The following is a 12,537-nucleotide window of genomic DNA, read 5'->3' as shown; positions in this document are numbered from 1 at the left end:
CGCTTTGGCTCCACTCAAAACAAAACCCAATGGGTTTGCCAAGTGGGGAGAAAAGAGAAAAGCTGGAGGAAACAAACAAACAAAGTCTGCTTTGGTGCCTTTCTCTGGACCCAGGTTTCAATAAGCAAGTGCATTTTCTAGGCACGCAGATGTTTCTGTGGAGCAGGAGGGTTTTGCTCTGTCTCTGCATGGCTGGGTCACTGCACAATACCTAAATACCTTGGTGCTCCACACACCCCAGGGTGGGTAACTGGTGTGCCTGCTGCTCCAGTGAGCCCTGCTGCCTCGCAGGGATGCTGAGCATGGCATTTGGTCCTAGTTTTGAGTGTGCCTTTTGGTGGGTTATGAAATCCCACTCTTTGGAAGGGCTCCCTTACTCGTGTTCCACTTTAGATCCAGTCTCTATTTTGCCAGTCATGAAAAATTGCTTATACTTGGGCAAAAAGAGTAGAAAATACAAGTGCATCAGCAGCTCCTCTTCATGCTGGACACTGCACTTCATGTCCCTGTTACTGGAGAGGAGCTGCTCTCTGTGTTGGGCTCCTCTGTAAAGTGTTCAGTGCCTGAGTGTCCGTGGCCATAGCACATGAATTCCTGCATGCACAAGGATGAACTTGGCTAGGTTGGGTTGTCTCCCTGATAACTGGCTTCTCCTGTCCTTTGCCTGTTTCTTGGATAACCCTATGGACTACATTGGACCACGGTTCAGGAGAGCATCCCTGGCAGCTTGTGCTAATGGACAACTGATATTTATGGTACCACGAGGCTACAGGATCTGCAAGGACCCCGTCCTTCTTCTCCTCCCCACGTCAGCATCAGCACCTTTTATTCTCCATCATTCAGACTCTTTTTCTCATACACAGAGCCCTGCTGCTTTTCTCTTTGCTGCGTCGGGCTGCAGATGGTGGGGAGCAGCTCCCTGAAGGGACAACCACCCACACTGACCCCGAGGACCAGAGTGCAGTGCTGAGCTCGTATCTGCAGCCTGGAATCTGCCCTCTCACTGCCTCCATGGGCAGGCACCCATGAGCTAATCCTTTCCACAGCCAGCATGGAGGGCAGCAGGGACCAGGCAGCCTCAGGTTTTGGTTGGAAGGTCATTGCCACCAGCAGCAGCGTTGCCTGCACATGAGCCTGTTCACAGCCTGGGCTCCCGCTGGTGGGAGGTGGTGTGGGATGGCCACCGTGGTCCCCACCAGCCCCATCGTACAATCTTTTGGGTTGGAAGGGACCTTCAAGATCATTTATCTCATCCTACCACCCTGCCATGGGCGGGACACCTTCCGCTAGCCCAGGCTGATCCAAGTCCCATCTAACCTGACCTCAAACACTTCCAGGGATGGGGCAGCCACAGCTTCTCTGGGCAACCTGTGCCAGGGCCTGACCAATCTCAGCATAAAAACTTTCCTCCTTATGTCTAGTCTGGTGTCCTCTGGGCAGGATGGTCATTCCCTGCCTGGCCAGGTACCTGCTGGGCTCCTTCTGCCAGCCTGGTCTCTGGACTCTGCCAGTGGGACAGACCCGATGTGTCTTACAGGGACTGGTTCTCTGCTGGAGACTCAGAGAGGCTACACCCTTCACCAAAATGCACTTAAAATCGTGAAATTACAATGATTATTAACACTGTTTACTAGGCCAAGTTCTGCAGTGTTGGAACCATTACAACCCCGAATTTTCAGAAACCACAACATTATGAACTACCCAGTGGATTTGGTTGTGTTTGATGCAGGAGGAGGGAGAAAATGGAGGTGCCTTATGCACATCTATCCTCATGTGCTTTAAAAAAAGAGAAAACCACCTCTATTGCATTGCTTTATGAGACAGAATCATAGAATCACAAAGGTTGGAAAAGATCTTTAAGATCATTGAGTCCAACCATTCCCCCAGCACTGCCAAGGCCACCATTGACCCATGTTCCCAAGTGCCTCATCTGCACATCATTTAAATCCCTCCAGGAATGGTGACTCCACCACTGCCCTGAGCAGTTGTGCCAGGACCTGACCACCCTTTCTGTGAAGAAATTTTCCCAATATCCAACCTAAACCTTCTCTGGCACAGCTTGAGGCTGTTTCCTCTTGTTCTGTCCCTGGGAGCAGAGCCCAACCCCTCCCAGCTCCCCCCTCCTATCAGGGAGTTGCAGAGCCAGAAGGTCCCCCCTGAGCCTCCTTTTCTCCAGGCTGAGCCCCCCCAGCTCCCTCAGCTGCTCCTGCTGCTCCAGCCCCTTCCCCAGCTCCGTTCCCTCCTCTGGACACGCTCCAGCCCCTCAGTGTCTCTGTTGTCTGAGGGGCCCAAATCTGATGGATCTGTCCAGCCCTAACACATCCCTCCACAGAACCTCAGCCTCTTCCATGGAGAGGGTGTTGGACTTTTGCTGGTATATGGTTTTATGGCAGTGCAGACCTGATGTCCACACCACCTCCCTGATGGTCACAAACACACCCCATGGCCAGAGAACTGAACTGCTGGGGCAGGCAAAGCACCTGTCCCCTCTCTGCAGAAGGTAGGACAATAATTAGCAACAGAAACTGATTGAGGTTGAGATAAATTTGGTTTGGCTGCACTGAGACTCTAAAGGCAGAGCAGGTGGGATCTCCTCCCACACCTCCCTGCAGGATGGGGCTTTGCCATGGATGAGCTGGTGTTGGCTGGTTGGCCCCCGAGGGCAGGACATCTGTGGGTGTTGTTTTCAGCTATCAGTTGCTCCAGGGCAAAGTTTAGCTCTAGATAAATCAAGACTATTTCACTGAGTCCAGATGACTCATAACCACAGGGCAGGAAACTCTTTTATCTCTGGAGCAGCTGGTCTAATATAGATAGATATTCACTCCTGAGTGCTGAATAATTTCCATCTCTTTACTTCTCATTAAAGCAAATCAGAGGAGGGAAAACAGGGAGAAATTTCTATGTCACCTCAGTTTCTACCCTCACTGAGAGAACTTCCACCCAGTTGTGAAGTCTGCCTGTACTGGGTCGTTTGCCATGTGTTTTAATTGGCAGAAAAAAAGGCTTTTGCTCCAAAGCACCATTTCATTTTAAACCCCTGATTCTGCAGGTGTGGATGGAACAGGGATCTGTTACAACACGGTCTCCTTCAACTTCCGTAGAGGGAAGAGCATTGTTGCCTCCTCAGATGAAGGGGAGCCGCAGTGGAATTAGGCATCTTGTTGAGTAGCCTCAACATCTTCACCCTTGAGCAGCAGCTGGAGGTTGAGAGAAGAGGACCTGGGCAGCAGGAAACTCTTAAACACAAGAGAAAGGGCGAAGTTTTGCTGGAGAACCTCTCGAATCAGTTATTTCTCTTTCCTAAATATATCAGGCAGCACTTTGTGTCTCAGGCTTTGCCCGAGGGTCAGACCTGCTTTTCTGGCTGCCTCTTCCTGCCAGAACACTCTGCTGGCTCAGGTATGGGTGGTTTTTCCCGTAATCTCTGTCCACCAGTGACAGCAGGGCTGTGTGATACTTTCCCGCTCCTGTGATCTCTGGGATCTTGTCCTTGCCATCTGTAGTTTTTATGTGCCATGTGTGAGCCCTTGGCATGAGGAGACTTCAGGAGTGGCCGTGCCAGGAGCTGCTCCATGTCCATGATGAAGCACGATGTGCTCAGGCTGCAAGCTGAGGACTCTGTATAAGGAGTTGGGAAGGTCCAGGAGAGCCCAGGGCCGGTTCTCCAGCCCTTCCCTGCATTGTGCAGGTCTCTCGCCCTGTGGTGAGACCCTCCTGGTGGGTGCTGATCCCTTCCTCCCCCCCCAGAACCAGCAGGACCCTGCTGCACAGAACTCACCCAGCTCTGCATGGCCGCTTTTGCAAATAGCCGATTGGTTGGTGTGGTTGGTGTTCACTGTCTGATCCATAAAAGCTTCTGTTCAAATAACATCCAGTGCTGGAACAACCCAGGGCAGCAACTTGACACCGTGGCTTGGACCATGCTGGAGACCTCTAAATCCATAGGCTAAAGCTGGTGAGATGAATGATTGCCAGGAGCCAACCTCCCCAGCGTTTTCCACTCTTAAATATCACAGCAATAAAAGGTTATAATCATTGAAGTCCTTCTGCAGCCCACGGTGCCTCATCTGAAATCAGGACGACGGAGAGCGCGGAGCGAGGTGGTTATTAATATCCTGTCTCCTGATGATGGCTTTATAAACATCATCACCACAGGCACAGCCTTTTTGGTATGACCTTCAGCCAAATGTCATGCTTTTATCACACTTGATATTTAACCAATAAAGCAATTCGGGGAAGACCTTGCCCCCAAATATCTGTCCTTATACACAGGGATATGGGGTCAAAACTGAGAGAAGCTGTGTTAAGTTATGTTCAGTGCTCTTTAGACCTGATGCTCCTTGTCTAGGAAGTGTGCCAGGGCTCCAGCAAGAAGGGGATCAGATGTTTGATGCCAGTGGAAACCCTCCATGCTGTACAGGATGACTTACGGGTGAAAGCCCCACACAGCAATGAGGCCACGCTCACACCAAAGCTAGAGACTTTCCCTGGTGGGATGAGGTCTTGATAGGGACAGGAGGGTCCTGGCTGCAGGGAGAGGGGCAGCTCCCACTCTGGGAAGCCCCAGAAAAGACACTGGCTTTCCTAGTGACTTGTAGATATTTATGATGGCTATTGAAAGCAGCAATCAAAATCATGTCCCTACCCACAGCAGGAGGTTGAAACTAAATGATCTTCAAGGTCTCTTCCAGCCCAAACTAGTCTGTGATTCTCTAATCATAGTGAAGAAAAGGTTTTGTAGCACAATCAGTGTGGATGGAGAAGGTGAGGAGCAGCTATGGAGCCTGGGTCTCTTGATGAGAAGGACACTGGGGTCACTGGTCCCCATCAGGACCTGGCATTGTCTTGATGACATTGGAAATGGCCTTTTGTCCATTCCCTGCTCCCGCTTCAATTTCAGAGGGTACCCTTTGCTGGAATAACAACCCCGAGGAAAGTCATGTACCAGAAAGGGCTGAGGGATGATGATAAGTGCAGGATGTGGGTTCCTGCTAGGATGGACATGAGAGGGTGCACATGGCCATCCCAAGCCAATGGTGTGGTGGACAGCGGTCGCCCAGCACAGAGCTGAGGGCTGTCGCCCCCTGCAGCCTCCACTGCCACAGGGGTCTGGGCAGCCCTGGATGGGGCAACCTGTCTCTGTAGGAGCTGAATGCTGGGAACTGGGAGTAAGGAGAGATTGCCCTGCTGTAGTGGATCCAGACCAGTGGCAGGGCTGAGCAGCCTGAGGTTGCTTTGGGCATCTCAGTTTGGGTCTGGAAGGAAAGGTCTCACCTGCAGGGTTCCTATGAACCCCTTGGGACGCCTGCAGGGCCAGCAGCAGTGGTGAGGAGGAGAAACAACCCTGCCTCAGGTGATAACAGATGGAGGAGGGCATTGCTGGCACTGGCTCCAGCTTGCAGGCACTCACATTGGTGCTACCCAGCACTGCTCTGGCTCTCCTGATTTGTGTCCCAGTCTCTAAACTGCAGATGTGCCTCTGCCCTTCTGGCACACCCTCCGTGCCTCATTTCCCCAAACCTCCTTGCTTTTTCCCAGGTCATCCTCCCCTAAAATGACGCAGCAGATGCGGGACCTGCAGCTGGCACAGGCCAGGAAGCCGCCAGGCCCTTCCTCGCCCAACGCGGCCAAGAGGCTCTACCGGAACCTGTCGGGGAAATTCCGCGTCAACTACACGTCCTTCGACGAGGGCAGCCTGGTGGGACGGGGCGAGAAGGAGAAGCTCCGCAAGTCCTACCTGGTCAGTGCCTGCTGGGCTCCATCCAGAGGGGGACAGGAGCTCCATGGGGGTAGAGGGTCTGTGTGTGGGTGATGCTGTCACCTAGGTAGAAGCCCAAGAGTGTGTTAAGTGAAGACACCTTGAAGCAAGTTCAGCTGGGGCTGGTTTGCTTGGCACCATCCAGATGTGTCTGCAAAGAGATGATGCTCCCAAGCCTCTGAGACAAGGGCACCCTCTCCCTGATTGGGTTCATGAGGTGCTGGTGAGAAGTGGGGTGGAGGAAGGTGCCCCATTTTCAGCCCACCTGTGTTTCTCCTTCCACCCAGTTCCAGAGCAATGCTGCCCTCTTCGAGGCTGTGGAGCTGCAGGACCTCGACAGGGTCCAGGAGCTGCTGAAGCAGTATAGCCCCGAGGAGCTGGACCTCAACACTCCCAACAGCGAGGGGCTCCTGCCCCTGGACATCGCTATCATGACCAACAACACTCCCATCGCCAGGGCCCTGCTGCAGGCGGGAGCAAAGGAGAGTCCACACTGTGAGTTGGGACAGGGAGCTGTGCTGTGCCCGTCACCTGAGTCTCCAGCCTGGTGGAACAGGGCACCTCAGGCAGTGGGGTATGGGTGGGGAAGTGGTCGTTGGGCTCTGGTGCAGGCTGTAGCAGGGCCATGCACTCAAGTGGATCCCAGGACTGGGACACCAAGGGGAGGATGGCATCTGAGAGTGGGGATTTGTTACCAGCAGAGCCAGGGCTTGTCCTAAGCACCTTCTCCTCCTTCCTCCTGTCTCTCCTCCTGGGACCCACGGCCGTGCCCCCCTCCCCACAGTCATGAGCCTGGAGAGCCGCTCCCTGCACCTCTCCACGCTGGTGCGGGAGGCGGAGCAGCGCGTCAACGAGCTGACGGCGCAGGTGGTGAACGAGGCACCCAACACCGACTGCTCCGAGAAGGAGAAGCAACTCAAGGCCTGGGAGTGGCGGTTCCGGCTTTACAAGCGCATGAAGGCAGGGTTTGAGCACGCCCGTGAGTGCCCACAGGAGGGCTGGGGGGCCCGGGGGGCAGCCCCTGCACTGGGGGAAGGAGCAGGGCTGTGCGTGGTCCAGGCACGGGGCTGTGCCAGCACCCATCAGTGTCCCCACTCCCTGTAACCAGGGCTCACAGTATGGGTGCGTGGCAGGGAGAACGTGTTCCACTCAGGGAGTATGTCCCTGGGACTGGGGGGAGGCCCAAGAGGGACACTGAGGGGGGCAGAGTGACCATCCTTGCTGTAGTGGTCCCTGTGCTCTCTGTCCCCAGGAGTGCCAGACGCCCCCACCAACGTCCACCTCTTGGTGGCCAGCAGCTCCTCGGTGCAGGTGACCTTCTGGGAGCCCCTGAGTGTCAACTCGGCTATTGTCACCAAGTACAAAGGTAAGGACCAGGATCCTTGCAGCAGTGCGGGGGGGCCACAGCCACGGCAGTGCCTGGCACCCCTCACGCCCCACATCAGCATGGCAGAGCCCTTGGCCACTTTTGTACTTGAGCACAGGAGGAGCCAGGGCTGCAGGACAGCCTGACCACCAGCCAAATGCTCTGAGCTAAACCAAATACCACCCTGCAGCAAGGCAAAACTCAGGGTGCCACTTGTTTGCTACCCCCTCATCCTGCACACTGGGAGGGCTTTGCTGTGCTACCTCTCCTGAGCCCCTCACCCACTTGAACCAGATGCTTTTAACTTCTGGGAGGATTTCTTCCATTCCCCACTTCTGGCCCATAAATTAAAGGTGCTGACCCCATCTAATGTGGTTTTGTGAGTAGAACCACAGGTCCCCGTGGCACTCCCCCCATTGGGAATCCCCCTTTTCCCTGCCTTCATTCCGCTACCTCCAGCTTCTGTGCTGCCCATGGGTCCCTCTTCAGCTGCCACCAGTGATGTGGCAGGCCCTGGTGGCCTGTCCCTGCTCTGGGGCCATGTGACACCTTGGGGTCTCTCTCTTGCAGTGGAGTGGAGCTGCTCCCCCACCTTCTTGCCGCCACTGGGGGAGGCTGTGGTTGACAAGCTGAAGAACCTGAACTTCACCATCCAGGGGCTGGTGTCGGTGAGCCCTGGGGAGCCCCCACAGGGGTCAGGGCTGAGGGGGGAGAGCCCACAGCTGGGAAAAGTCACTGGCCATGGGGCAGCCCACAGGGTCATTCCCTGAAGCTGTAGCGGGGAGGCATTGGAACGGGCTGCCCAGGGAGTTATCATCCCTGGAAGTGTTCAAAAGCCATGTGGATGTGGCACCTGGACACATGGTTTAATGGTGGCCTTGGCAGTGCTGGGAGTATGGTAGGACTCGGTGATCTTAGAGGCCTTTTCCAACCTTTAGAACTCTTTTTTCTATGATCATCCCGAGCAGAAACAATAAGATTGTGGCATGGTGCGTTCCACGGGCACAGCCTGGGCAGAGCTGAGAGTGCGGGGCTGGGAGAGGCAACTGTCTGTCCCTGCACGGCTGCAGCCACTGGGAGCGGGGAACCCCCCTGCACAGGGTGCCTGGGCAGTGACAGGCAGAATGGGCCCATTCAGCTTGTGCCTGATTTATCCTCCGTCCCCCACCCCGCTCCCGTCTCCACTCGGGTTCTTCCTGTGCAATAAATCAGTGGCTCGTTCCTCTGCCACCTGCACAGTCCAACCCCTCACACCAGCCCTGTCGCTCACTGAGGGGGGGACTGGCCCCATCTCCATGTCCGGGAGCTCGGCAAGGTCATGGGCTGGTGGGACTGTGGCTCCCCGCTGTTTTATCTCCCTGAGAACCGCAAGAGCCACGCTGCCTGTCAGCTGTCCCCTCCCCGAGGCTGCCGTCCCGTCCCCAGCACGCACTGGGCCAGCAGCGGGGAGAAGAGGCGGGCTTGGGAACTGTGGTGGGATGGAGCTCAGGATGGGAACATGGGGAGATGCTGGGTTAGGTGGGGTCACCCTCACCAGGGGTGGGCAGATAGGGATCACTGGCTCGAGGAGCGGGGAATGCCCTTGGTGAGACAGCGGGACTTAGCCAAGGCGGTAGTGTCGGAGCTCAGGAGCTGTTGGGGTGGGAGAGCTGCCCTGGTACGTGGCAGGAGGGGGCTCGAGCAGAGCCTGGAGCCGTGTTGCTGCAAGGAGCTGGTCTGAGCCCATCAATCACACTCTCAGAACTGCTTCCCGGGCTCCTGTCTGCTTCCATGAGTGCCTGGAGGTCTGGCAACATCTGGCAGCTTGGCTGGGCTTTAATCAGAGGCTTTAATCACTGTCACAGTGCCACAAGCCCTTGACAGCGCTTGGCCAGCTCCCTGTTTCCAGGGGCCAGATCCCTGCACATCCCAGGGGTACGGCAGCACCCCAACCTACAGAAGCCCCATGTCTCTGGGGCTGGAGCACCTCTGGCAAGGAACATTTGCAATGGCCAGTCCTTCCTTTGCCCCCCCCAAACCCTCCCACTTGGGCCACGGGGATTCTCTAGTGTCTGATAACAAGGGCTATGTACAGGAGGGGCAGGTAAGAGTCTGTGACCTGGGCTGTGGGCTTCCAGTTCAGTGCTCCTCATGGGATACTGGGGTACTGGGCGGGGGGGAACCCTCCTGCCCTGGCACACAGAGCTGGGAGGGGTGCCTGTGTGCTGAGTGGGGCCTCCCTCCTTGCAGGGCACAGCGTACTATGTCCGGGTGTCTGCCTACAACATGAAGGGCTGGGGTCCCCCCCAAACCTCCGTGCCCCCGTGTGCCATCCCTTCAAGTAAGTACCACTAGGAACACCCATGGGAGCAGCACCGGCTGCAGGGTGGGTGGGGCAGGTGGCAGCTCCCTGTGCCACCCGGGGGTCTCTCTTGCTGCCAGGATGGGAGCTGGTGGACCCAGGAGCAGAGGCAGAATTTTGGGGTCTCAGGCCAGGCAGGGAGGCTGTGCCTGGGAGTCTGGGGTGCTGCCTCCAGCCATCAGGTGCTTTGACAAATAGTAATTTTTCAGCCTTAAGTTCTCCTTGCCACCTGGGAAAGGCTGAGCCATTTCAGGCCAAAGAGATGGCCAAGAGCCAGGACTCAGAGTGTCCCAGTCCTGCATGGCAGTGGCCTGGAGCCCCCCCTGTGCCACCACATGCTCTCCCCAATCCAGCCCAGCCCCAAGGACCTGCATTCCCTGGCACTTAGCTGGGATGGAAGTCACAAACCCCAGAGAGACCAGCTCTGGGGTGTCAGCACTCTCCTCCCCATGCTGGCACCAGGAAAAGTGGTGGGGAACAGTCACCCAGTGTCACACAAGGCACCCTGGAATGCTGGGCAGAGACAGGCCAGGAGGACTGAGCTGGAAGGAGCAGCCCAAGTGGTGAAGTTCAGGGCTGAGGGGGCTCCAGGATGCCTCTGCCCCTTGCCTCAGGTCCCAAAACAGGTCCCTGCTGTGTGGTGGTCCGTCAGGACTAGTACTGTGAATGAGTAAGGAGCAGCCTCAGGGGAGGCTTGAGCCTGTCCTGAGGAGCAGGTGGCGGGGACATGTTCCCTGCCACCATGGTGCCCAGGGAGCAGGGGTGGGCACCATGAGCAGGTGGAAGTGAACAGCGATGGTCAGAGATGTGCAGCACCATGAGCAGCTCTGGCTGCAGATCCACATAGCTCTGGTATGGAAACTGCCAAAAGTCCATTTGCATGTCTATGAATGCACATAGCAAGGGCACAGCACAGTCCACTGACAGGGCTTTACCGTGTCCCTGTCATGTTTGCACCCCCTTTAAAGCCCATTTGCCACCCCACGTGGGTCACATTCCCCACGACCGAGATGCCAGCAGCATCAATCGAGTGTGGCTGAAGTGAATCAGACAGGAGTGGGGTTTATTTATTTTTATCTCCACTAATATTTCTCCCTTCAGTAGAGATCCCTCCTTGGCCCAGCAGAATATAGTCAGGCACCTCCCTGGGTGTTTTTAAAGCTACTAAAAATAGTGGCAAGTCCCAGCCAAAGTTAACAGAGCTGAACTTTCCATGGAAAATAGCAGCGGACAGGACACAGGGGGTGTTTAAAGCAATTAATGTAAAGTTGAGGGAGAAGAGCCAGCAGGTCCCTGACCCCACTCCTGGTCCTGCTGCCGTCCCACAACGGGTGGAGCTGGAGGGAGCTTATTTATGTGTTTGCTGAGGTGAGCCCAGCTCCCAGCACTCGCCCGGAGAAAATGGGGAAGACCTGGAGGAAGACACTGGAAAGAATTTTATTTTTTAAGACCAGTAAAGCGCAGCAGCAACAGACAGTTCTTCCCTATGCCATGTCCCTCCCACGCTGCAGGTTGGCCAGTGGTCACGGGGAGCTGGGCAGAGCTGGGAATTCCTGGGAAGAGTGGCACAGAACTGGAGATCTCCTGAATCCCAGCACCCCCAGAGGTGCCCAGCATCCACAACTGCTGTGCCTGGGGGACACAGATGATGTGGGAGGAGGGGATAGGAACCCCACTTTCCCCCAGGCCAAGGAGTGCCAGAGGTGATGTCAATCTGTCCCCCACAGACTGGCGAGAGTACGACGGCCGGGCCCCGCGGCGGAGGGGACAGGCTGAAGCTCTGGACCATCTTCTGGGCCAGGTGAAGACCGTCCACCAGCACTGCATTTGCCACGGTGAGCTCAGGCATGGTGCTGCAGGGAGGTTGGGGTGGGGGGTCCAACTGAGTCCCCCAGGGTTGTGGTGTGAGCCACAGAGCTGGGGTGGTACCAGGAATAGCTCTGTGCCACAGATGAGCATAGCAGGGAGACAGCTCAGGCAGTGGAGACCGTGGCAGAGCCTTCCCAGTGGGTTGATGTGCCATGCCAGAGGCTGCCACTGCAGCTCCTAATCTCCTCTGCTCTCTGCTCCACAGAGCCCTGCAAGAACCAGCCCCAGAGCAGAAAGCACTCGGTCTCCAAGAGCCTCAAGCACCTCTTCCACCCCGGCAGCAAGTTTCTCAAGACGCTGAAGCGGTGAGAGGCTGGTGCATGGGGTTGTGGAGAGCCCTTCTCCCAGTGGGGTTGTAGATCTGCCCATCCTGGGTGTCACCAGGAGCTGTGCCTGCAGGGTGGGGGCTGAGGGTGCTCAGAGGTGTGTCTTCAGCTGGAGAGAGCTGGTGGTGTCAGTGCAGATGAGTCCCATGACCCAGAGATGGAATGTTCTCCTTGGTATCTCCATCTGGACTGGCCAAGCTGTGCTGGTACCCAGATCCCTGCACTATCCCAGTGTCACCCAACACCACCTCCTCTAGACCCCAGCACCCTCCCACTGCCCGCCCCTGTGCTTGGCCTTCAGGCACTCCAGTGCGTCCCCTGCACGGACTGCGCTAGCCCCATCACCCTCCCCTGTGCCAGGAGCGCATCAGCCATGGCATCTGCCGTTCCTGCTCCCATACTGGCCATGGCATCTGCCGTTCCTGCTCCCATACTGACCCTGGGCCTCTGCTGCCATGGACTGCTGGAGGGAAGCGGAGACCTGGGGCTGGGCATCTCCTCTTCCCTCAGGAGAGAGGCCCTTTGGGAGGTGAAGTTGGAAGCTGGGGGTGACACTGAGGTGTGTCTTCCCTCCCATGCAGGGGCCTCTACCTGACAGCCATCTTCTACAAGGATGACAACATCCTGGTGACCCACGAAGACCAGATCCCCGTGGTGGAGATTGATGACACCTACTCCTGCCTGCTCATGCAAGATTTTCTCTGGTTCACCAAGGTGGGTGGCCCAGGGCCCCTGTGCTGGGAGAGCTGGGAGTGTCAGGGTGACCCAAATGGGCATCAGGCACCACTGATGCCTTTGGCTGGCAGCAGCTTCCCCCCCAGCCCAAGCTCTGGGGCTCGGCAGTGCAGGCAGCCCATGGGCCTGATGCTTGGGG

General features: G+C 56.4%; 1 protein-coding gene across 3 annotated transcripts in view; it reads left to right on the top strand.

Moving 5' to 3' along the window:
* LOC116795020 (ankyrin repeat and fibronectin type-III domain-containing protein 1-like) overlaps nt 1-12,537 on the top strand; it is a 46,490-nt gene that overhangs the window by 25,082 nt on the left and 8,871 nt on the right. For all 3 annotated transcript variants that reach the window (XM_032704315.1, XM_032704313.1, XM_032704314.1), the window contains 9 exons: nt 5,542-5,743; nt 6,049-6,256; nt 6,546-6,740; nt 7,014-7,127; nt 7,698-7,795; nt 9,357-9,447; nt 11,196-11,303; nt 11,543-11,642; nt 12,245-12,377. In XM_032704315.1, the coding sequence (XP_032560206.1) occupies nt 5,558-5,743; nt 6,049-6,256; nt 6,546-6,740; nt 7,014-7,127; nt 7,698-7,795; nt 9,357-9,447; nt 11,196-11,303; nt 11,543-11,642; nt 12,245-12,377 (1,233 nt within the window). In that variant the 5' untranslated portion in view covers nt 5,542-5,557. The remainder of the gene's footprint in view (nt 1-5,541; nt 5,744-6,048; nt 6,257-6,545; nt 6,741-7,013; nt 7,128-7,697; nt 7,796-9,356; nt 9,448-11,195; nt 11,304-11,542; nt 11,643-12,244; nt 12,378-12,537) is intronic.

This window comes from Chiroxiphia lanceolata, chromosome 16 (assembly GCF_009829145.1).
Source record: "Chiroxiphia lanceolata isolate bChiLan1 chromosome 16, bChiLan1.pri, whole genome shotgun sequence".
Taxonomy (NCBI): domain Eukaryota; kingdom Metazoa; phylum Chordata; class Aves; order Passeriformes; family Pipridae; genus Chiroxiphia; species Chiroxiphia lanceolata.
This window is presented reverse-complemented; position numbering and strand designations above follow the sequence as displayed.